At 35.7% G+C, this 24796-nt stretch overlaps 1 protein-coding gene across 1 annotated transcript in view; it reads left to right on the forward strand.

The window, feature by feature from the left end:
- LOC149554297 (peter Pan-like protein) overlaps positions 1-23942 on the forward strand; it is a 36494-nt gene extending 12552 nt beyond the window's left edge. The window contains exons 3-11 of the mRNA XM_089789504.1: positions 4424-4559; positions 4685-4853; positions 6006-6244; positions 8715-8807; positions 8946-9133; positions 21569-21762; positions 22374-22482; positions 23207-23361; positions 23484-23942. Of these exons, the coding sequence (XP_089645630.1) occupies positions 4542-4559; positions 4685-4853; positions 6006-6244; positions 8715-8807; positions 8946-9133; positions 21569-21762; positions 22374-22482; positions 23207-23361; positions 23484-23764 (1446 nt within the window). The 5' untranslated portion in view covers positions 4424-4541 and the 3' untranslated portion in view covers positions 23765-23942. The remainder of the gene's footprint in view (positions 1-4423; positions 4560-4684; positions 4854-6005; positions 6245-8714; positions 8808-8945; positions 9134-21568; positions 21763-22373; positions 22483-23206; positions 23362-23483) is intronic.
- The last annotated feature ends 854 nt before the right edge of the window (positions 23943-24796 follow it).

The following is a 24796-nucleotide window of genomic DNA, read 5'->3' on the forward strand; positions in this document are numbered from 1 at the left end:
GAATAACACCTGGGTCCTTTCTGATATTCCATTGAGGAAGAAACCCATTGGTTGCAAATAGGTTTACAAAATCAAATACAAATCTGATGGTGCTTTGGATAAGTACAAAGCTCGTTTAGTTGTGAAGGGCTTTTCTCATTGTCAAGGCATTGATTATGAGGAGACCTTTGCTCCTACTACAAAGATGAGCACAATTAGATTAGTCCTAGCCATGGCAGCACTGTTTCACTGGAAGATCCATCAGATGGACGCCAAGAGTGCTTGTTGGATACAATAGTCTTCACAAAGCCTACCGCTTGATTGACACTAAGACATCTTGTCTCCTGTACAATCGTGAAGTAGTCTTTGATGAGCAACGATGCCCATTCATGCCTGTTTCTCCTGTTCCTAGTCCAGCAGACCAACCTATGAAGGCTCATGATTTGGGAGTTAGGCTTCCATTAGGCTCATGATAAGTACAAAGCTCGTTTAGTTGTGAAGGGCTTTTCTCATTGTCAGGGCATTGATTATGAGGAGACCTTTGCTCCTACTACAAAGATGAGCACAATCAGATTAGTCCTAGCCATGGCAACACCGTTTGGCTGGAAGATCCATCAGATGGACGTCAAGAGTGCTTTCTGGAATGGTGATCTTCACGAAGAGGTCTACATGACACAACCTCCTGGTTTCAAGGTTGTCGGTAAAGAACATCAAGTTCTTAGGTTAGTAAAAACTCTCCATGGTTTGAAGCAAGCTGCTAGGGCATGGTACATGAAAATTGATAAGTACCTCAGTGATCAAGGCTTCTAGAGGAGCTCTTCAGACTTAGATTTGTACATGAAGACTATTGACAATAACATCATCCTTTTGGTTATTTATGTGGATGATTTGATCATCACTGCCAGTTTGACATCTTTGATTCGGGAAATTAAGTAGAATTTATGCCAGTCTTTTGAAATGATTGACCTTGGGTTCATGCATTATTGCCTAGGTGTTGAGGTTTGGCAATAGTCTTTTGGTATATTCATCTCTTAGTCCAAATATGTGAGGGCTTTGTTAGACAAATTCCTAATGCAGGATTGTAAGCCTGCCTCTACACCCATGGAGAAATGTCTCAAGTTATTAGCCAAGTTTGATTCTCCTTTCGTTGATGATACTACATACAAGCAACTAGTAGGTAGCCTCATCTACCTCTCTGCTACTAGGCCTGATATCAACTTTGTAGTTAGCTATATCTCACGCTGTGTGAAAACTCCTAAAGTTGATTATTGGATGACAGAAATGCACGTGCTTCGTTATGTGAGGGAACTTTAGATTATGCACTTCTTTACTCTCGAAGTTCTAATCCTAGACTCTATGGTTTCACGGATTCAAATTGGGCAGGCTTTGGTGACGATAAAAAGTCAACTTCTGGATATGTGTTCAGTTTGGGAACATGTGCCGTCACATGGACCAATAAGAAGCAACATGTAGTTTGTTTCTCTCTCCTCTACAGAGGCTGAATACAGAGGGACAATCAAAGCAGGTTGTGAAGCTATTTGGCTTTGTCAGATGCTTGGGGATATGCAGATGTCACTAGTAGGACCAACCACTTTGTTTGTTAATAATGAAGGCGTTATCAAGATAGCACGAAATGCAGTCTTCCATGAATGAACCAATCATATGGATATTCACTGTCACTACATGCGATAGCTGGTTGAAGACGGGACAATAGACTTGCAATATGTTCCTACCATAGATCAGACTATAGACATTCTCACCAAGCCTCTTGGTCTTGATAAGTTTGTCAAATTTAGAGGACAACTTGGTGTTGTGGATAAATTAACCATTAAGGGAGGGTATTACGATAATAGATAAGTGTCTATTATTAGTTAATGGTAATCTATTGTAAATATTAGAATGTTTCTAATATTTAGTTAGCTTTCTTTTAGCTAGAATAGAATATTTACGATCATTCTTTACGATCATTTACTTAGGAAACTTTGCTTTATTCTTTTGTATATATAGACCTCTAGGTCTTTGTTAATAACAAGTAAGTATTTTACAAATTACATCGTAATAAATGATTTAACAAGAAAGACTAAATGAAGGTGCTAGCAAGAGGCTATGTATCACCAGAAGAGGACACTTAGTTTTTTGTTTGAGTCTCTTTTTTGCACTTGTTTAATGCATAAGCAATATCAAACCTGTGATGCCTTTTGCCACCATCATCACACTTGTGAATATTAATTCCAACTAAATTGGCCACTAAAGATATTTCAAATAAGTGTCATAAGCAACAAGTCAGCCCCATATGCCAAGTTGACCAAGTAACCATTTAAACATATAATTTATTATTTACTATTTTTAAGGTTGACTGATAGCTAGAAATTGGGTTCATTCATAGTTATAAGTATCAAATGAAAGTTCGTGGGAGATCTAGACATAGTCGTGTATGGAAAACAAATACATAATAGATTATTTCGTATTAAATTGATTTATCACTTTCACATTAATTTTTTAACTTAAATATGTTAAATTTTTTAAGGTCATATAAACTAGAATCAGTTTAACAAATTCAATAATAAAATTTTCTGGTCTACATCAGTCTATAAGAACAACAAATAAAATAAGAAAAACAAAGTATTTCATGGTTTTCCTTTTTTGTAGATCAGTATTCATACATTTGAGAATTTGCCCAAGCCAGTTCTTATTTGGAAGCATGACATTTTTATGTTGCTTCCAACCAAATATTATAATTATATAATATCATAGTAACACGAAGACACAACCCCTCTCTTTTTGCGCCACGTCTCAGAGACGAGGATGCATCGGGGCTTGGGGATTCTGTCCCCCTATCCCCAGTAGTGCCACCAAATTCTGCCACCTTAGCGGAGGTTGGGAGATCGGAAACTTGGCAACCACCTCGAATATTTGTTTGGAATCAAGGTCATTAATTGGTTTAGTGCCTATTTATCTTTCTTGAATTATCCTGCTCCTCCAGTTCCCGTTCCTGTGTCCTTTCAGCAAACTGTTGTAGCACATATTGTCTTCTTCGTTCTCTTTCTACTTCCACTCTTTCTTCCTCCACACGTACCAAGTTTCTTGCCAACAGTTGAGTGGTCTATCCAATTAGATTGTATATCATTGACGATACAAAAAGTTTGTTCCATACCGTGCTCTCTAAAACCACTCTCTCGCGGGCATACTAGTCGACAGAGACTTCCTAGGCCATCACCAAATTGCGTGTCAACTGATCTTCTTTGGTTATTTCCTCCTCTTCATCATCACTGTTTGTTACTTGTATATGTAGTAAGAAGGGTCTCCCCATTACTCCATCCTGCCTCGTTGACAACCTCTAGGTTTGGACTTAGGTAACGATACCAAAATGTGGAATGGTTATCAATGCACAATATACAAAACAATATAACATGGATTCAACAATATCATCAAAACATTCATTACCAGAATACCAATTGGTGCGGAAGTTTTATTACTTTATTGATTACCAAAAACATGAGTACGTCATTCATAATTCCAAGTTCTTATATAATGGTCGGTCAGTTGGGAGAATCAATGGATGCAACCCCCCGCTTCCTAACTACCTGACCCAGTAGGGCTTAACTAATGCTAAGTACAATATTACTTTATTACATACTACAATGTGTTCTTGTATAAGGTTCATTCTAGGAAAAAAAGCGGAACCATAATAGATTACTCTTGAAATTTATAAAATGATTGAAATTATTTATCTTAATTGAAGTAATTATAAGTGTTACCGATTATTTTAAAGCTCTTGGTCCATTGACCAAAGCCATGATAATTCCATACGCATTATTAAAGAGGACTTAATTCAAAGTACATCATTGACCTAAAATTTATTGACATGATTGTATTACTTCCTATGACATTTAGGAACTTTTTTCGTTATGGAATTAACTCAATAAAGATTTAGGGTTCATACAACTTTATGACAATGTGGTGAGGTGATTCTGTTTAAATCTCAAATAATTTGGAGATGCTATTTGATCATATGTGCTAAGTAAAACATAATTGATGAGCAAATAAAGGACCCATGTAAAGACAATTTTTTTCAAAAATGCGAGCTTATTTGACTGTTTTTTCTTAGCTTTGTTGGTTTTGTTCTGTGATGTTACTAAAAAAAATAATGGTGCTAATCTAAACAACTGTGGCTTGTCAAAAGAGTAAATACGAATTAACGTGTTTTATATTTTCTACATGTATGTATATTTTGAAGTTTTTTTGGGCAAGAAACTTTTGTACAGGTTGACATGACCCGGTATTTCATTTTACAATGACATCAAATGTTATTTTGTATTTTGTATCATTACAAGAGTCTAATTATCTTGTAGCTGCATATGCTTATTTTGGGTGTAAAAAAATATTATGGCTTGTGGAAAATCTTGTAAAATTAAAATCTGAAGATAATAATGGTTGTGTGTAGGGAGAAGAGGATGAAGGCATTTCCTTGAATTTCTTGAATTTCCCTAGACACATCTCTTGCACCTCCTATAGTTGCATTTGGTAGTCGGTAAAACTCTGATCTCATTGAAAGTCCTGCAATGGCACGCACTGGAAGGGTAATTTGGATCCTTTGACCATCTTTTCTCCTTCATATTAGAATTATCTTTCCTTTTGTTTGCTTTTCAGAATTGTTTTTTGGGCCAGCTTTGAATATTTAATGTTATATTTTTGGGGAGTATAGAAGAAGAAGCGTACGCATGCAATTAATCCAGAGTCACGGGAAAAAGAGAGCGAGAAGGTGCCAAAGAGCTTTGTGATATCAAGGGGCAAATTGCCGCCACTGCTAAAGCAGCTACAGATGGACATTCAAAAACTTATGCTTCCCCATACTGCTCTTAATTTGAAGGTTAGCATTTAATCCAACTTCAAACAAAAAAATTGACATGTTGCCATAAGCAGCATCTAGCTTGACCTCACTATCTATACTTTTTTTTGGTTGAACTAGGTAAAATATCTAATGTAAATGCAACTTAGATATTGAAATATAGGCAAGAAAATAGCTATTCAACTTTAGATCTTTATCATTTCCTTCAGTGTGTGAATGTAGACAAGAAAATATTAAAGAGTCAAACTTTTCTGTAGTGTCGAATATGTGAATATTTTTTGTTCAAATATTTAGAAATGAACTGCAAGCTGACTTTTTAGGAGATAAGATACACTTCAGTAGTAAAAAATGCATATTTGATATTAGATTTAATGAGCAGAATTCTATCTTTTTGGAATTTTGTAAAAAATTAGGCAATTGGGAAAAATAGCCAAAGGAAAACATCCTTAAATGCACATTTCTTATTTGTATCTTTCTACATTTCTTTCCCAGGGGTATATAATAGATGGTTAAACTGTTGAAAAACATGGATAGCAGTTGCAGGATTGAATTAGTTCATGTGGCTGGAGGATATACGGGCTGAGTAATTAGGTCATCACAAATGGGGGCCTGGCTAGAGCCAATCCCTGCATGTTATTTTTTTTTTGTATTTTGCTGATATGACTAAAGGTATCTCTGGACACTGTTCTCCTTTGAAGGGCCATATGTGTGTGTGTGTGTGTGCATATGATACATGCATATACCTCGCCCGCCCCTGCCATATGCATATACATATATGTGAGTATGTTTGTCTATTTTGCCAAATCTGTTCTAGTCATGTTCATTTTTCTATAGTCCACACTTAAGAATGCCTAGTGAGATTTGAAGTTGTGCCTTGATTTAAAGGTTGTGTTAAGAATTTCCTTTTAAAACATGATGTTTTGAGTGCCTGACAATCAAGATAGATTTTACCAGTTTAATTCACTCTTTTACTGGTTAGGACAGCATAATTTTTGATGTGAGTAAATATCTTTCTTTATTTTGGTGGCTGGGATGATTGTAGTTTTGCTCACTTGCTAGTTTATTTGTTTTCCTTTTCCAAATGTGTAGTGTTTTGGAACATTTATTTGAATACAACCATGTTTTAAGCATTAAGCGTTTGAAGTTTTGTTTAATTGTATTGATTTCCATTTTTGAGATCAAGAAAAGAGAAAGAATACTCTCAAAGATTTTGTGCATGTTGCTGCACCGCTTGGGGTAACGCACTTATTGGTGGTGTCAAATACAGATAATGCCCCTTATCTTAGAGTGGCAAGGTGTCCGCATGGTCCAACACTGACATTCAAAATACATGAGTATTCACTGGCAGCTGATATTGCACGCTCCCAATCAAGGCCCAAGTCATCATCATCGACACTTTATAAAACCCCACCTTTGGTGAGTCTTTTATGAGCTACTATATCTGTTATTATCAGTATTTTCAATGTTTCAGCCATGATGTCAATGATGGGCTGTAAAACTTAGCTGCTAGAGTGTGAAGATAAATTTAATTACTTATCAGATTTGAGTGTTACAGCTACATGAAATGTTATGTTTCTGCTGTAGCATATGTTTCCTTCAAATTTTTTCACTTTTTTATTATGTAGACTTTGTTGCTGTTTCTATTTAGGATGGGCGGACATTAGGATGCTAAGAAAATACCATAACTTACTGGTAGTTGAGCGAATCTAGGGAAGTTGTCTGAACTGTTGTAGTTGTTTCTCATTAATCTCATGGCCATTTTTAACCAGGGCAAAGCACAACTATTTTTTTTTCCCTCAAAAGACATAATATTTAAACTGCAGGCTTTCTAAAATACTGCATCCACAATGCAGGCCATTGGTATATTATTTAAATTTAAGAGTTAAAACACCGAGAATTGGAACTTTTTTTTTTTGGATAAAATACAAGGAATATTGCAAACAGAGCTTTCACATATGTATTTTCTTTTCTTAGAAAAAGAGAGAACTACTGCAGAATTCTTGGAAGGCTTGGTTTACATACAACATCTTATCCATCACAGTCCTTACACATACTTTCATACACCTACAGTATTTTCCTTTGTACTACATAATGGTTTTACAATACATTTCTGTTTTTAAGAGCCATATTTGGTGATGGAACTCTCTGTGCAAAACAAATTTGGAAGTCTTTAGTCTTCCCCCATCTACACATGACTAACAATCCTTTTTAAAGACCATGGGATGCACAACTCCTAGCCTAGGTGGGAAAATCGGCCACCCCAAAGCTAGGAGATTCCTGATGAGGTACTGGATACACACTCAAACTGACAACAAAAACAACACATTATGGAAAATCATAATACCCAATTCCCTCTGATGTTTGAAACTTTTGAATTCAAATAACTTAATTCATCATTTACCCAAAAACTTCTACCACATCTTCATACCTATACTCCATGTTTCAGCCAACTCCACAATATTCTAAAGCTCAAATGTGGTACTCATACCCATTTTATCTCCTCTAAGGGGGAATTTCTCCTAATAGAGGAAATACTCAACACGGTTAACATTTCATATCACATGCTTAAATTGAAAACATGCCCTCAAAAAATTTACTGAAAGAGATGGGAGGTTGATTAAGAGCTCCAAGCCAAGCCTTCTACCACTTATTTATTTTCCAAGCAAGCAAGATTTACCTCCCAAAATTCAAATGCAAATCAAAGAACAAGAAGAGAACCCTCTCCCATTCTTTTAATGGAGTTTCATAGGAACCCTCATTTAGGATCCCTTGGATGAGAGCATGACAATGTCAATCTCTCATTTATCCTGCTAGCTCAAACCCTCTCTTGTACTCACACTTGAGTGAGACTTTTGGGTATTTCAAAGGGTATAGAGTGTTCTCCACTCCAACCAAAATGTCCTCAACTCTTTTAAGAGAGGGTTGGTGAGAGTTGGACATCTACCACTTGAGACCCTTTTCACAAACATTCCACCCTACCCACAAAACTCAAATCTCTCATCCTTCTTAAGGGCAACTAAGAGGGGTCATATCTTGGATATTGCCCAATATATGGCCTTAAAATAAGCCCCCAACCTATAGGTACCATGTGGGTGTTTAAAACTAGTAAAAATAGACAAATTTTTGCTTTTCACGTCACTAAAAACTGTTGATAAAGTATGCACCCGAAATTGGAAAATTAAAATGATAGAACAAAAACCCTTACCCTCAAATATGGACTACTCACTTTTAAACATAATGATATACATGCTCAACATATCATGAAATTAAACACAATAAATACAAGACCTTAGCCCTTCCACATGGGCCATGGTCTTGGCTTTTATTATCAGCACATAGGGTTCCCAAGGTATCTCCAGTTTTTCATGGCCCATGGAATAATGTTTGTGCATGCTTGAATTTACATGTTAATACTTCCAAAACATAATGGCCGAAGCTATTAAATCAGATAATCTCATGCATATCCCTAAACAAGATTTATTCTTTTCCAAAGTCAATTAGATGCAACAATAATATTATGCAATTTTTTTCTTTCTATAATCATTTATTCTACCAATTTCACTACTAACTCATTACAACATTACAAAATAAATTGCATAATAAGCTTATGATGAATCTGATAGAGTTCATGTCACTAACACATTCAGTAATTTCTACAATTGAAGGTAAGTAAAAAACTATAGACTAAGGGAGCATATATATTAAACCATGATAATCAAGACAACATAGTGTATCATGCTGCATCAAATTGACAAAATCAAAATAGTGTCTATCTGGGTATGTCAAATAGTTGGCCTTACAATTAACCTGGCTGATTAGTATTCCTTGTTTAGTTAACCCATGAATATTTTTTCTGACAGAGTATTGTGTTTATGCTATTTTGCAGATTGTTTTAGCTGGTTTTGGATCTGAAGAGCAACAGCTAAAGCTGACATCTATTATGTTTCAAAATATATTTCCGGTCATTGATGTGAATACTGTGAGTATTTAAAGCACATTGAATTGTAATTGTATTACTTTGCACCTCATTTTATACCACAAATAATCTCCCTTCAACTACAAGATTTCAAGTATTTTTCTTTTAGCAGCCAACAGTAAAACCGTTTTTTTTTGACAGGTGAAGCTGTCTTCATGTCAAAGAGTAGTATTACTTAGTTACAATAAAGAGACCAAGCTGATTGACTTCCGACATTATGCAGTAACTTTACAACCTGTTGGTGTTTCTCGTAGGATTAGGAAGTTTGTGCAGAACCGTCAGATTCCAGATTTAAGGAATCTCAACGACGTGAGTGAATTTATTACCATGTAAGAGCTCTTTCCTTAAGCTTTTGCACCCTATTTGAAATAGTAACTATAAATAAGTCTGTCTCCTTTAAGATCCGAGCTTTAGCATAGCCTGTTAAGTTTTGCACTAGGAAGTGTGTTTCATTAAACATATAAGACATCTGTGGATCTAAAATCTATAGAAGGATTCCTGTAACAATACCCAAAGAAAGCAGTTTAACCACTCCCAACAGTGAGTTGGGGCTGGGATGCAGCTGGTTTTTCAACCTCCTTGGACGTTTTTTGGGAAAAACTTGCCTCTATTTCGCTTCAAACCATTGTTACCAGGAAGACATGTAGCCCGACCCCCAGTTTCTTGTATCAGATACATGGTCCTGTATGGATGCATCTCTTGGCATTAGAAGACTTAAGGTGAAGTTTTTTCCTGTCTCCTATACATCCCCTATAATCCCTTGAAAATGTGGAAACATCCTCTATAAGCAATAGCATCATTTGAAAATGCAGAAACATCCTCTATAAGCGTCCCTTAAAACTTGTGGAAGTTTACAACATGACTCCTGTGAATATATTACATAAATTACATTGTATTTCTAAAAGTGCTCGTGTAGTTGAGAGAGAAATTAAAAGAATGAAATACATTAATAATCTTGTAATTTTTTCATATAATTTTACAAATTTTTTAGGTAGGAAATTTCTTGATGAAATTCCGAAGATATAAGAATATGAATTGAAACCTTAATAAGGCTTAAGGTGTGTATATGTATTGAAGTTTTATCAATTGATAGTAATAATAATCATCTTTACATTTCCAACCTTCCCCATACTATGATTTTAAAATTAGTGGGATTCACCTCCAGTTTCTTTGTCATCTCCAGATGAGATTATATTTTGTTTTCCCTATTATGATGGTGATTGTCAAATTTAAATATAACAATCCATTTGAACACTTCAAAATGTTAGCTTTTTAAATTTTTTTTAGCATTCTATTATTTAATATCCTATATATATATATATATATATATATATATATATTCTTGTCTCTGACCTTTTCTAAAATTGGTGTATCAGTAGTGGTCCTCATCTCTTGTATGGTTGTACCAGTACTGGTACCTGTCTTTTGATAAGTATGTAATAACCCCTGCTGGTTATATCTTAGACAAACCCTAAATTCATCCACTAATCAGTTGTTCCGCATTCCGTCAAACACTTGGCAAGTAAACTCAAATATTGGAACAGGAAACAATTTATCACCCAAATATATATATGCCAACTAACACAGTATGAATGAACTTGCAATGCAGATTATTGTTTTGCTCCGAGAAACAATGCCAGAGCGAATAACAAAATATAATTCGATCTTCCAGCCTAATCAACTATCATTTGCAAATACCACAGCTGAATTACTTGCAATACATATTAATTTTCCCAATACTACTGCTGCAACATTATTAAGACAATTATAGACAAATGAACCTGTTAACTTCCAACACTTGGATGATTTGCAGCAGACCCATATCCGATATAATAATGATGCAACAATCTACCCAGTAGCAACTCCAAATGTGTACATGGCCACCAAGAAACAAGTTGCAGGCCCTTAATTACTTAACTCAGGTCACCAAAAGTTGATCACATGTCTATAAAAGCTCCAATTGTGTAATATCCCAAACTCCAGTAATGCAGCAGTATGATTAAGAAAATCCAATATATTATGACAACTTGAAAGAAAGCAACTTTGAAGCCATATCATTCTCTAAATACATCAGTCCAAGTACACGTTTTGTCTACTACAGAATTTGCAGGAATAAATATTGGATTAAATTATACATTCATATGCAGAGTCTGAACCGTTAAAACAATATTGATTACATGAACATGATACAAAATAAGGTAGCAAGAACCCGAGTGTGATCGTTGATGGTACTGGCTACCTATATGGCTCCTATTTATCTGCTCTTCACTGTACATGCTTTCTGGAAGTCCCAGTTCTGAATGCCACTCCTACACTCCTGTTTGCTGTAGGAACCCATAACCTAGTGGGATAGTATGGATCTGTGGTTTCCTTGTTCCACTTACAGCACACTTAACTCACCCCAGATATGTGCAGGGCTTGCGGACAACAGTCTGGATGTGTAATGCTCCCCCCTACAAATCTGTTATTGCATAGTCGGGTCTCCCAACGTTTAATGGTTCAAGACAAGGCCTGGGCTTATCTCTGAACCCGTATGGAGGTTATTTGTACTTCAAACTGCCTCCCACTCTCCACGCTATAGACTGCCACAGAACACTGCCGTTCTCCTTCACTGTGGTCTGGGTACCTCGGGTCTGTAGTATATGTATGTACCTGTAGTTTGCCTTGTCCCGACTGCTGTCACACTCTTCTCCCTTTCTCCTATATCGTGGATCACTGATTCTACGTTTTGCCCTTTTGCTTGTGCAAACTAAAACTCCCAATAATCTTCACTGTTAACTACTGGAAAAGGGACTGAAACAAAACACTGTTCTGCAATTCCCGTACCTGAACTAGTGTGCACATTTCCAAGAGACATTGGGGCTACGTCTAGTCTCCCAAACTTCTTAAGGGGTTTCGTCCTTAAGAAAGCCAGTCACATAAACAATATGTTGATATATTTTCATGGTGCCAATCCCAATGAAGCTCCTTGCTTTTATAACCTCGACATGAGGGCAAATACAAACAACTAGGCAATGTGGGATGAAAGCTTATCAAAGGTCACCTCTACATCATCTGTCCTCTTGTTGAGAGCTCAGTAATCAAATACATATGCGAAGAGTACCATCTTTCTTCACCAAAACTACCGAAGAAGCAAAAAGGTTGGAGCTGGGTTTGATGTGTCCCATGTCTAAGAGTTCCTTAATTGTCCTTTCTATTTCCTCTTTATAGTGCTTGGGGTGACGATAAGTAGTGGTAATGACGGGTTTGACACCCTCGTCTAACTCAATGATATGCTCAAACCCTTTATTTGGGGGAAATACCCGGGGGTATGTCTTCAATGGAACAAACGAATTTTCCTAACCAAATTAAAACACCTAATGATCTAATAACTGATTCCATTTCACATGAAAAAGACTTCCTTTAACTATTTTTAACTAGAAGGGAGTAATTGCTTCCTAATTAGTTTACAAATTAAAATCATCTATTGAAATTAAATAAATAAATGAATATGCTGCTAACATTTTTAATCATTCTAACTGATAACATGTTCAGCTGAAAGTAAAGTACAACTATCAACTAATATCTTTAATCTAACTGATAACATGTTCAACTGAAAGAAAAGTAACATCTATCTATTTAATCTTCAATGAATCTAAAGGTAAAGGTACAAAGAACATACAAAAACTAATGGAGAAATCCCTTTGTCATGTTGTTCAAGCCTTGGCATTGGTGAGAGGAGAAACATTGACATAGGCTTAACCTCCCAACCGCAGATCATACTTATCCCCACACATCCTAACTTAATAGGATGACCTTCCCTACCTTGGGATTGGGCTTGGGATGTTCTTAAGTCCAGCCATCCGAGCTACCTGGTGGTTTGAGTGTCCCATCAGTTATTCCTAAATAATTGAAGCTTCTGGACAAACAAAAAAATCCCATGATTGACACATCTGCCTATATCTACCTTGGCCAAGGATTTCAAATTGGGTTTGTGAACCCGATCTCCACCACTCAACTTGACAACAGGTTCCATTATCAGGACATGCATGAGCTATTTAATTATTTATTCCAATCTGATTTCTTTATTTTTATTTGCATGTTAAGTTTACACCTCTTCACCACTCATTGGCCTTTTTGCCGGGTGAATTCCTCAGTGTTCTCATGGTTCTGACTTGGTCTTACACCTCTTCACCCATACTATGGCTTCAATGCCAGGTGAACTCCTTGGTGTCAAGTATTCTGATTTCATGCTTGGTATATATGTTTGTTACAATCATAAAGATTCATTCAACATTCATAGTTATCCTAGTTTTCAATAGGCTGCATATTTGATGTAAGCTCAAGATCATTTAGAGATTGGTATCATAAATACCTCGGACAACAACATATAGCATATTGGATTATCTCTACTAGTCAATCCTAACCGGCTGAGGAGAATATGTCGAACCAGAGTGAGAGAGAGCAAAATAAAAATAATGGATGAGAATACATATGCATTTATTTACATTCGGCTAAGTTCAGGTATAATCGGTTCCATATCTATCACTGTTTCTAAGTATAAAACTTGCCATTGCAAACACTACTCAATCGGTTTATCAAGGATTACCAAACAAGAGTATGACCTCCGAGCTCGATTGAAACTTGATCTCCAACAAATCTGAAGCTTGGTTACAGCTTCACTTCGGTAGCAGAGGATGTATTGGTGTCAACAGCATATGACTTTTGATGTAATTGCAAGGATTTAGAAGCATAAATAGTATGATGATCGGTGGTAAGGAAAGAGTAATGCAATGTACTTGGTGGAGTGAACCTAAAATGTGAGAGACCTTTCTTCATCCCTGATCACAGCTCCTTAATAGTACAAACTGAGACTCCTCGGCTTCCATATGTTTTTCAAGAAGTCTGTTCGGTGCTTCAAGAATTTTGAATTGAAAAGGAATAAAAGCGGGAAGGTAAATGAGGAGAAAATGAAATGATTAAATCTTTTATTTTATTATTATTATAAGCTCTTATGTACATTCACGTATGTATATCAATGAGATGGCATTATTAGATTATTTATTTATAATTTATTGGTGCCACTTCATTTTTATATATACGAGTTTGTATTTAAGAGTTTATAATAATGATTAAATAAGAGAAAATCAATATTAAATCTTAAAAGGTATGAATTATACTTAATTTAGATTATGTAAGTTTTTATTATATTGTTTTCCTAATAGCTCATGCGGTCCTATAATGCAATCTGTGGTCAAGTCTTCGTATCCTTTCCAAGGTAGTCTTAGGTCATACCTGTCCATCCTGGTGACTGGACCAATCGACCATCCCCTTTTGATGATCCCGTTTAGCAATGCTTCCCCTCTCTTCAGTCCTCTTCCTGCAATTACCCAAGCAAAACATTCTCGCCAACACATTAATTCAAAAATATATTGATCGTTAATTTCAATCAAACAATTGTCAATAATCTAATGACAATTATAGGCTATTTGATTATTTTTCTCAACGTCTATAATAACTAACTCATTTCACATAATCATGAAAGAAATAATTCGTTATCAGTTGGTACAATATATATAATTAACTATTAGGAAAAAGAAATAATCTGGTAACAGTTGATACAATGTATATAATTAACTAACTTGTTTCACATGATTAGGAAAAAGAAATAATTTGTTAAACCAATAGTTATGATCAAATAAAAAATTAGGGCAAAATTTGGGATGTAACATTTAAAAACCCTCTTGTGCTTATCAAGCACCGACTGAATGCCAACATGAAGCTACCGTCTTGAACCTAATGTAGTCTTAGAGGAAACGAAACAGTGCGCTGCCCACTCCATGTCATCATGCCTTATAATAGCCTCCATCCTATGCGCTGAATTCATCCTGGGTTCACCCTTTGGCATGGCCTTGAGAATCACTTGTCGGCCATCCTGTATTAATTCTAGCTGCATCTTATCATGATCAACTATGCACCTGCCGACTATCTGTAACCACTGCCTAGCCAGCATGACGTCTAACCCATCCAAGTCAACTACATAAAAATTTGCTTGTAAAAGATATAGTCATCAAAGTGAATCGAGAGCCTTGGCACTTTTCGTGCACCTTAATCTCTCAACTCCTGCTACCTTAACTTTGAACTCGCATATATCATCAACCTGTAATCTTCTCTTTGATGCCTAGCGTGTGCTTATGAAATTATGTGATGCAGCTATATCTAAAAGGTGCGCAATATGCTGCCCTCTAACTACACCCTTCAAGCGAAAAGGGGTGACCCATGGGATTGCTAGAAAGGGAAACTATGATGGGGGATTGTCCTGGAGTGGATTCCTTCTTCCTCTCTTTAGGAGCTTGCTCCTCACTTTCTTCTTTATTGCTGCCATCAACATTGCTGCCCCCTTGCTATTTGTCCTTCTCTTCAGACATAACCTAGACATAATGTATTTTACCTTTTCCAAGGCATCTGTGATTTGATGTCCATGGCTCCCTAAAAGTGAAGCATAGCTTCATCCTCCGTTGTTCATTCTGTGTGTCAAAGTCTAATCTAGGAGGGGAAGTCTTATACTGATTCTTGTTCTTTTGGATTAAAGTAGACCCCTTATAAGGTTTCTTAGGAAGCTGTAGTATTAAAGTAGGTGAATCCAGATCATGAGCGATTTTAATAGCATCATCCAATGGGTTTGGTTTAAGGACCTTGATCGAGCCTCTAAATTTGTCCTGTAAGCCCTCAGTGAACAACATTACCTTACGTTGTTCTGTCATATCCGAAACCATAATCGAGATCTGCTGAAAATCATTAATGAAGTCATCTAGAGATCCACCCTGTTGCAACTGCACCAAACCCTTGCAGTAGACCTCAATATCCTTCTTGTCAAAATGGGTGATCAGCTTAGAGCTGAAAGTCTGGTAAGATGTAACGAGACCATGATCCTGGGTGACCGGCCCATGATGCCACCAATCATATGCTGCTCCCTCTAAATGCATTGTGGCAAATTTAATGGCTTCTGTGTCCAACATGGGCTTAAGTGTTAGGTAGGTGTCTAGCTTGTGAATCCAAGCTCTAGTAGATGTCTTATTGCTGCTATCAAAAGTGGGGAGGGATAACTTGTTCATGGCGTGCTTCAAGTCCCTATTCTATGCCCTAGGCCTCCTGTCCTGTTGTGGTCTCTCTGTCTCCCTTTTTTTATTCATATATTGAACAAAGGACAAATTTATTTTAATTGGATAAGGGAACAGATCCCATTCATCGTACATGGCCATAACATTACTCAGAAGTAAGCCTGCCACTGCAAGTTGGGCTACCTCTTCTTCGGCATTATTCTTAGCAAAAATGGGCATTAATGGCCTGTCAGTGTTCCGTGTGGGGGCCCTATCAGCCCGAGGTGATCCTGCCACACTACCACCTCCACTATGATGACTCAGTTCTCTCTTGTGTGTCAGAGCTAGCTGTTGCATAGCACTTGTAAGCTATTGAAGTGCAGTAGCAATATTACTCTGTCCATCTCTAATAGCCCGCAAAGTTTCCCTCACTTCCCATTCTTGTCCGTCCACATTGTGAGCCATTTGAGTGACTTGTACCTGTGCAATTTGTTCAACCTGTTCACCCTGTATGCTTGTCTCAAAGGTTAGTTCCTCATGAACTGAGTAACTGTCCTCAATATCAATTTGGTTTGAAGATCCTGCCTATTTAGGTCGGATGTGACTAAAGTTATATGGTTTCCTATTCATGCCTATCTGACATTTTTCTTGTTTTAACCATCCTGCAACTTCAATAATTTACCCACAAATTGGCAAGTCTTGTGGCTTTGATACCACTGTAATATCCTGAACTACAGTAATGCAGTAGTATGATTAAGAAAATCCAATATATTATGAAAACTTGAAAGAAAGCAACTTCGAAGTCATATCATTCTCTAAATACATTAGTCCAAGTAAACATTTTGTCTACTATAGAATTTGCAAGAATAACTATTGGACAAAATTAAACATTCATTTGCAGAGTTTGAATCGTTAAAATAATATTGATTTTATGATCACAATACAAAATAAGGTAGCAAGAACTTGAGTGTGATCGTTGATGGTACTAGTTGCCTATATGGCTCCCATTCATCCGCCTTTCATTGTACGTGCTTTCTGCAAATCCCATCTTTGAATGCCACTCTTGCACTCCTATCTACTGTAGGAAATTAGGAATCAATAAATTAGTGGGATAGTATGGATTTGCGGCTTCCTTGTTCCACTTATGACACACTTAACTCACCCCCGATATGTGCAGGGCTTGCGGACAATAGTCCGGATGTGTAATTTTCCCCCCTACAAATCTGTTATTGCATAGTCGGGTCTCCCAATGTTTAATGGTTGAAGAGAAGGCCTAGGCTTATCTCCTGACCCGTATGGAGGTTATTCGTACTTCTCATTGCCTCCCACTCTCCACACTAGACTACCACAAAACATTGCCATTCTCCTTCACTATGGTTAGGGTACCTCCGGTCTGTAGTATATCTACATGCCCGTAGTTTGCCTTCGCCCAACGACTGTCACAGTCTTCTCCCTTTCTCCTATATTGTGGATCACTGATTCTACATTTTCCCCTTTTGCTAATGCAAACTAAAACTCCCAATGATCTTCAGTGTTAACTACTGGAAAAGGGACTGAAACAAAACTCTATTCTACAATTCCCGTACTTGAACTTGTGTACACACTTCCAAGAGACATTGGGGCTACGTCCAGTCTCCCAAACTTCATCCTTAAGAAAGCCAGTCATATTCAAGCAACCGATTTCATAAACAATATGTTGATATATTTTCATGGTGCCAATCCTAATGAAGCTCCTTGCTTTTATAAGCTTGATACGAGGGTTAATACAAACAACTAGGCAATGTGGGATAAAAGCCATTTTAATCTTTTAGTCACTTAAGTTACTTTGTTATAAAACGACTTTAAGTCATAAAGTAACTTTATAAATCAACTTTTATAAAATAAAGTGACTTAACTATAGAAGGCTCCACTACTGAATCATCTCCCCAATGAAACCAAATAGAATCCTGTGACTGGCTGCCATCCTGAAGATAAATGCCGTGAGCCTATTTGGATGAAAGATAGACCAACAATGCGCTAGTAGGCCTAGTGCGGAGAAGGGGACATTACAAATTGCTGCCCTATGGAAAACGGTAGCCTCAGAAAATGCTAGCCAATTTGCCAAACCAGAAAATTGCAGCCCTTCAAATTTAAAACCACTCTCCAAATTGCAGGTGTATGCTAGCATTTGATGCAGCTCTTAAATAATTCACCATATGCAGAAAATCCTCTTTCCCAAATACAAGAAAACACAGTAGGGAAAGATCCTTCAATTTGTTATGCTTCAACAACAAATTGAAACTCCAATTCAGAAATACTTCCAGAATTTCTAGCCCAATTCCTCGCCGAATATCAAAGAGATTAATAATTCATTGGATGCCAATTCTCAAAATGAGGTCCATATTTAATGTCAATAGGCATTCTACAATGGCATAAAGGGTGGAGTGGGATGCTATAAGTGTGTTAATGTTAACTTTTATCTTTCTAGGTTAAATATGATAACCATTTATACGTCAAAAATTTAAATTTAATTATAAACAAAATATACTCTAAAAAATATTTCAATAAACACCACATAAAATATTTCTTAAAATTATAATGTTTGGAGATATAAATGATGATGTTTTTTTTAGAAATAAAAATAAAAAGCTTTAGTGAAAAAAAAGAAATGGAGATAAAGGAAATATAAATAGTTTTGGGTATAGTAAATTAAATTTTAATCATTTTGTACTAGATATCTATTGGCATTTTTTTTAGATAGATAACATTTGAGATTATAACGAGAACCATATTTATAATCTCACTTGCACAACTTAGCTTCGACACTACAACTTTCACTTAAAAACTTTTTTGCTTTATACTATGGCATATAATATAATTTAACCTTTTTGATTAAGTTACCATATTCACCCCTTAGCATGCAGATTCGACATTTGGTTCGTAGCTAATTTGAAGTCGGTTCCGATTCCTGTCAAATTTGTCATTTATCTGATGGATTCCCTTCGAATTCTCTTTCTCGGACCTTGGACGAATTTGGGTGAATGTCGAGTGAATTTTGTAGTTGACGGAAGAGCCCAAGAGAATGACTGTGAATTCGGAGTGAATTTGGGTGTGCAACCAAAAAGTTTGAATTTTTAATGTTTTTTATTGTTTCGGAAAGGCCTTTATTTGGTTTAAATATAATATGATTTATTATCCAACTGACCCAACCTTAAAACACCCCTGCACTTCATATAGTGGTGTATTAACTTATTTTCTAGAGCATATTTTTAAATATATATTAAAAATAAAAATAAAAATATATCTTGTATGGACGAACCCAAAACAAACCCGAACCCAGCCCCAAAAAAATTTGATTGAATTTTGAACCCGAATGTTGAACTTGCATCCGAAACAGAATCCGAACCGGCAACTTAGCTTTTTAACCACATTATGATATTCCAACACGCGAGGTCTTTGTTTCTTGTGTCCAAGATTAAAAACTTTTCAATCCAATTCCAACGAGCTATGACACTAAGGTGGCCAACATACAATACCAACAAAAATAGCAACCTAAACATATTTAGTTGAATAGCCATAATAGTTCACCCGTCTTGCGAAAATGATTGAAAAAGCATTAGAATCAAAATCTAACAACACATGAGTGATACTAATGTTTTGAACTTGATGGGCGACTTACTAAAAATAGACACCCCCTCCAAGATTCTTGGAGTCTAAAGCAGAAGCCAGAAATAAAAATTGAGAGCATTACCCAACTCCAATATATCCCTCAAAACGGAGCCAAAACTCACCATATGCCATTGGAAACCCTAATAACTCCACAACTGACACCCTCAAATCCTAGTGTTAACTCATGAGGGTCACGATGATGAACTGACCAAACCAATTGCAAGAACATGCTAAAAATGGGGACATTACAAGCTATGCTTCAAACTCTAGGCTTTTCAATTTCATTTCACGTTATATGTTGTCATATCTGAGTCTGGTTTGATTCAGATATGTGGTCTGATTCAATTGGCCTTTAAATTTTGGCAGGGAGTTTCCATAAGGTAGTGGGTTCATCTTTGAGTTTTGTCAAATCTGACAGGATCTAGTCTAACCATAGCTGAACCTGTGTTTTTTTCATGCTTTGAGTTCTGTGGGGGTTGTGAGGAGTGACATGATATTGGACTCAGGCATGGCCATTACAGTTCCAAATGGACACTTATATGGCCATGCAAGATGCCTCTATCATGGCCATTTAAGTCCTGGAGAAAGCTTTATCCATGAAGGCTTCATGGTGATGACCCCATGCTTAGCATCTGTTTAATATGGTCTCTATTCCTGCAGCCTGCAGAATTTTTTCTTCCACAGGTCATTCACAATTCTTTCGATTTTATTCTATATAAATGTTTCTATTTTCATTATCACTACCTGGAGATTCCTTAGACACACAGTTTCATTCATCTAATCTTTTATTTGATATATATATTTCTAATATCTATTTTAAAAAATATTTCAACTTAGTTTAATAAATAATATATTGTTATTTATGTCTTGCTTTTTATCTGGATTAAATTATAAATACTTATGTTTTTTATGTCTTTGTATGAATTAACCCAAGCCTAAAAATATCTCAATTGGATGTACAAATGAAACTTGTAAATCACAATAAAGATCCGAACCAGCACTGGCAATGTAGATTTCATCATTAAAATCCTTCTTTTATAAAACTGATTGAGAATTTGAGAATAATAGGCTTCATTGAACAAATTCTGTATTTATGTCTGGATTCTGGCTTGGATTTTTTTGGGAAGAACCTGCTTATTCCTTTTATCTTGAAACTCTGGGGTTTTCAGGTTCATCTCATATTTTCATTCAAACTGCTCCTTTTAACTTCAGACCCCAGGTTTTTTGAATTCACCTATTTTTTGAAAAACTGATTAGAATTTGAGAGCAACAGGCAACATTGAACAACTTCTTTATGTAGGTCTTATGTTTGTTTCTCAGTATATTTGGCATGAAACATCAATAACAATAACAATTTTTTATCATATTTTAGTTTTACAAAAAATTCAGTGGCAACATTGAACAAACTCTTTATTTGTTTTTTCTGTTTTCTTCTCTTTCTTTGCATTATATTTGGCATGAAATAACAAATGATAGTTTTAAAAAAATTTCCCCATATTTAATGAAAATTTCAGTATTTTCTATTCTGTTAAGTTTTTCCTGTTTTGAATCCGAGCAATTGAATTCCCTTTACACTTTCCATTAGCTGTGTTAGTACTGTGTAAGAAGAGTGCTGTTATGGTATATGTTATATACCTAGTCTAAACTGCACCTATCCATCAGGTTTACCAACATGATAAACATTAATACTTTTAATAGTTTACTGCTTGGAATTTCAAGCTTCTGAAGCTTTCCGACTATCCTATTCATTTGCTCAAAGTGTTCAAAGAATGCAATTTTCTTTTGCTTATTCATCCTTATTTAACATAAGGTGTTCATTGTAATAAGCATTTCTAACTTCTAATTTCCTTCTTAATAAGTTATTATTTTTTGATTTTTGTGTGTCTTTTGTAACCTTGATTTATGGGTAGATTCTTTTAAGTTTTTATAGTTTTAATCGTAGTGATGATTTAGTTTTTTATGGAAGTTGTGGACATGTGTGCGTATAGCTAGTACTCGATTTTGTTGGATTCTCTTGACTTTAAATGGTTAAGACAGGCCAAACTATGGATCAGAAAGTGAGGTGGAAGATGAAGCAGCAAGAGTTGAACTTGCAAATGATTGTGGTCGAGTAAATCGAGCATCCTCTCAAAGTTCTGTGAAGCTCCAGGAAATTGGACCTCGGATGACATTGCAACTTGTGAAGGTGGAAGAAGGCTTATGTTCAGGACGCATCATCTTCCATGAATTTGGTATGTTGGTGCACATCGCAATGATTCTTGTTCCTTTTAAAGAAAATTTTAGCCAGATTTAGATGGTTGATACATTTGCATATAACTTCACATGAACCAAACTGTTCAAGCAAGTTTTTTTCTATGTTAAGACATTTTGTAGAGTATGTTATGTATTCTATCGAAGGTAACGATAGTCATATTAAAGTTTACAGTCCATGATATCAGATTACTAGTGTTGCATAGTTTAACTGTGTAATTTTTCTCATGGAATTGTCCAGAAAGACTCATGTTATAATATTCATGTTGTTATCATCTATTTGCATAATTTGTATGAGACCAAGCTATGTCTGTTTGTGAAGCTTAAGTTTCTTCACCAATGTTTCTTCCATGTATTGCATTCGTTAGCTTGGCTCACAACTTTGTTTCTAGTTCTCTTGGAATTTAATAAATTTTTGAACAATATAATAGTTGTATTGAATGATCCAACAATTTTGCAATTTCACTTCTTGAGGAGTGTGATACATCAGTATTCGATTGTAACATTCGTTTTATTGCTTTGTCATACACACTTGATGTTTTAGTCCATTCAACTAATCTATTTAATTTTGGTATAATTTCTTTTTTTACAGTGAAAAAGACGCCTGAAGAGATTAAGATGCTAAGAGATAGCATAGAACAGAGGGAAGCATTGCGGAAACAGAGGAAAGCTGAGCAAGAAGCAAATGTTCGTCGGAAAGAGTAAGTACTCTTTAAGTACTCTCATAGTCAAATAATAAGCCTGTCAAAAGATGTGTGGTTATGTTGGTTTCCTTTCTGTGCAGCACTTATTTTTTGAGACATAAAATCCATATGGTATCATGCACATTTGTTTTCTAAATGTTTTGATGCCAAGGAAAACTGCCCATGCCAATGTGTCCCCTAGAACAAAGAAAATTGATTTTTTACATTAAAAACCCAATTCACTGAACAATTAGATGGTTGAGATTTAGCTGTCATTAAATTTTATTGGTTATTTCGTGTTTTTTCCTTTATTTTGGTTATATTTTGGACTCTAGCTCTGTAGTTGCCAATATTTATTGGAGCCATTGGTCTTCCTAGGAACCTGATGTTGAACTGTTCTAGAATAACAAGGTAAACAAGTAGAGAGCATTTTTGGTTATATTTTGGACTCTAGCTCTGTAGTTGCCAATATTTATTGGAGCCATTGGTCTTCCTAGGAACCTGATGTTGAACTGTTCTAGAATAACAAGGTAAACAAGTAGAGAGCATTTGTGGTGATGATAGCAATAGGCTAGAATTATTCATGTTTGCATCCATAAATTAGACAAGTAATGTACAAAACTAGCACTGGCATCTTTGTTCAAGTACATTTAAGCAGATTTTCTTTGCAAAAGGATATTATGTGGATCCCTGTAATTTTGAATATAAGATTTTAATTGATGTATTGGATGTGAAAATGTAGACATGCCAAGCAAGCATTGAAGCAAAAGTCAAATAGAGCAAGTCAAGCTCCCATGGAATTTGAGGAGGGTGAGGGCGAGGGTGAAGAAAATGATAATAAGGACATTGATGATTCAGAGTGGTATCGCCGGGAAGTTGGTGAAGAACCCGATTCAGGTTATTTTATGTTCTGTCATCCGCTCATTATGTTTCATGCTTTACAATTAATCACTTTTGCTAAATACTCTAGTCGTAGTTCAATTTTGGGTTTAAAGCATTTTGATGGTTCTTTGGTGCAGAGTTTTTAATGGGTGTTTCCAGGTCACAAGATAGAAATTACAAAGGATATAAAAATAAAAACACAAAGCAGGGAAAATATAAGCAGTCTAGAAAGAGCACTGCTAAAACGGATAAGCATAAAGAGGGAAAGTCAAGCAAGAGCATGCATTCTGGCAAACCAAAGGAGGGGGGTTCTAAAAAGCATTTTGGTCAAAGTATTGCGGATAAAATCCTGTCTCAGAAGAGGAAGAGTTCTCAAGGATCTGCACATGCAAATAAACGGAGAAAGGGTAATAAATAGGGACTTCTAGGATTTCAGGATTCCATCAAATTCAGAATTGTAATTTAATATGTTTGAAGCATTGGTCATATGAACTTGGCATTTTGACCCTGTATTTGTGGCTCATCAACATTTTCTTTATGATTTGTCACTTGGATTTTGATAAAAACAATGTTTTATGCACCGATTCTGTACAAAATCTCTCTATGTTTTAGCATTGTGATTTGGTATTGTTTTTAATTTTACTTAGGAATTAGAGGTATATTTCAATATTGAGTTTTGATGTTTGGAGATGGAAATTTGTTGAACTGCCCATTGTACCTGCACATTTGATCAGAATCTGATTATGCATGCAATTAAAATACATTTGTTATATTTTTTTTTTTCCTTCTAACAATTGTAGATATTTGCTTATGACATTTTAGCTACTGGAGACAGAGAACAGTAACTTTATTTACAGAGTTACCGGAAACTCCTGTCGTCCTTGGGCGCTCGTATCCCTGTATCCAATTTGGAAACGTATCTGATACTGCTGGATACATGTCAAATATTGAACCCATGTCTGGCCTAAAAAACTTGATTTTCCAACCATGCCAAATACTATGGGGTTTGATTTTTAAAAAGATTTGACGTAAATCTTCCCAAATTAGATTGCTAAAAAACTTAATTAAAACAATTTTTTGAAAAATGGTTTAAACAAAACCTGCACCAAATGAGAAAGAAATAAAATGTTTTTCTATTTCAGCAACTCATTTTATGGATTATCTTCTAATGCAACTCTAGTATGTTTAGATATTGTGAAGTGTTAAATTAACTCATAAATATTTGTGTCAATATTGCTTTTGAAGTAATGAAAATCACCTATAATAACTTGATGTTAAATATATGTTTGTGTTATTTTTTAATGTTGTGTCCTACTGTATCCATATTGATGGTCTTAAAAAATGGCCATATCCGAACCCAATACCCTGTATCTGTTTGTTATCGGTATCCGTATCCATGCAATTTTTATTTTTTAAATGTTTCTTGGTTGTTTAATAGTAGTTTTTGATG

Source organism: Cupressus sempervirens, chromosome 6 (genome assembly GCF_028749045.1).
Source record: "Cupressus sempervirens isolate cs-2001-9-10 chromosome 6, ASM2874904v1, whole genome shotgun sequence".
In the NCBI taxonomy this organism is placed as follows: Eukaryota; Viridiplantae; Streptophyta; class Pinopsida; order Cupressales; family Cupressaceae; genus Cupressus; species Cupressus sempervirens.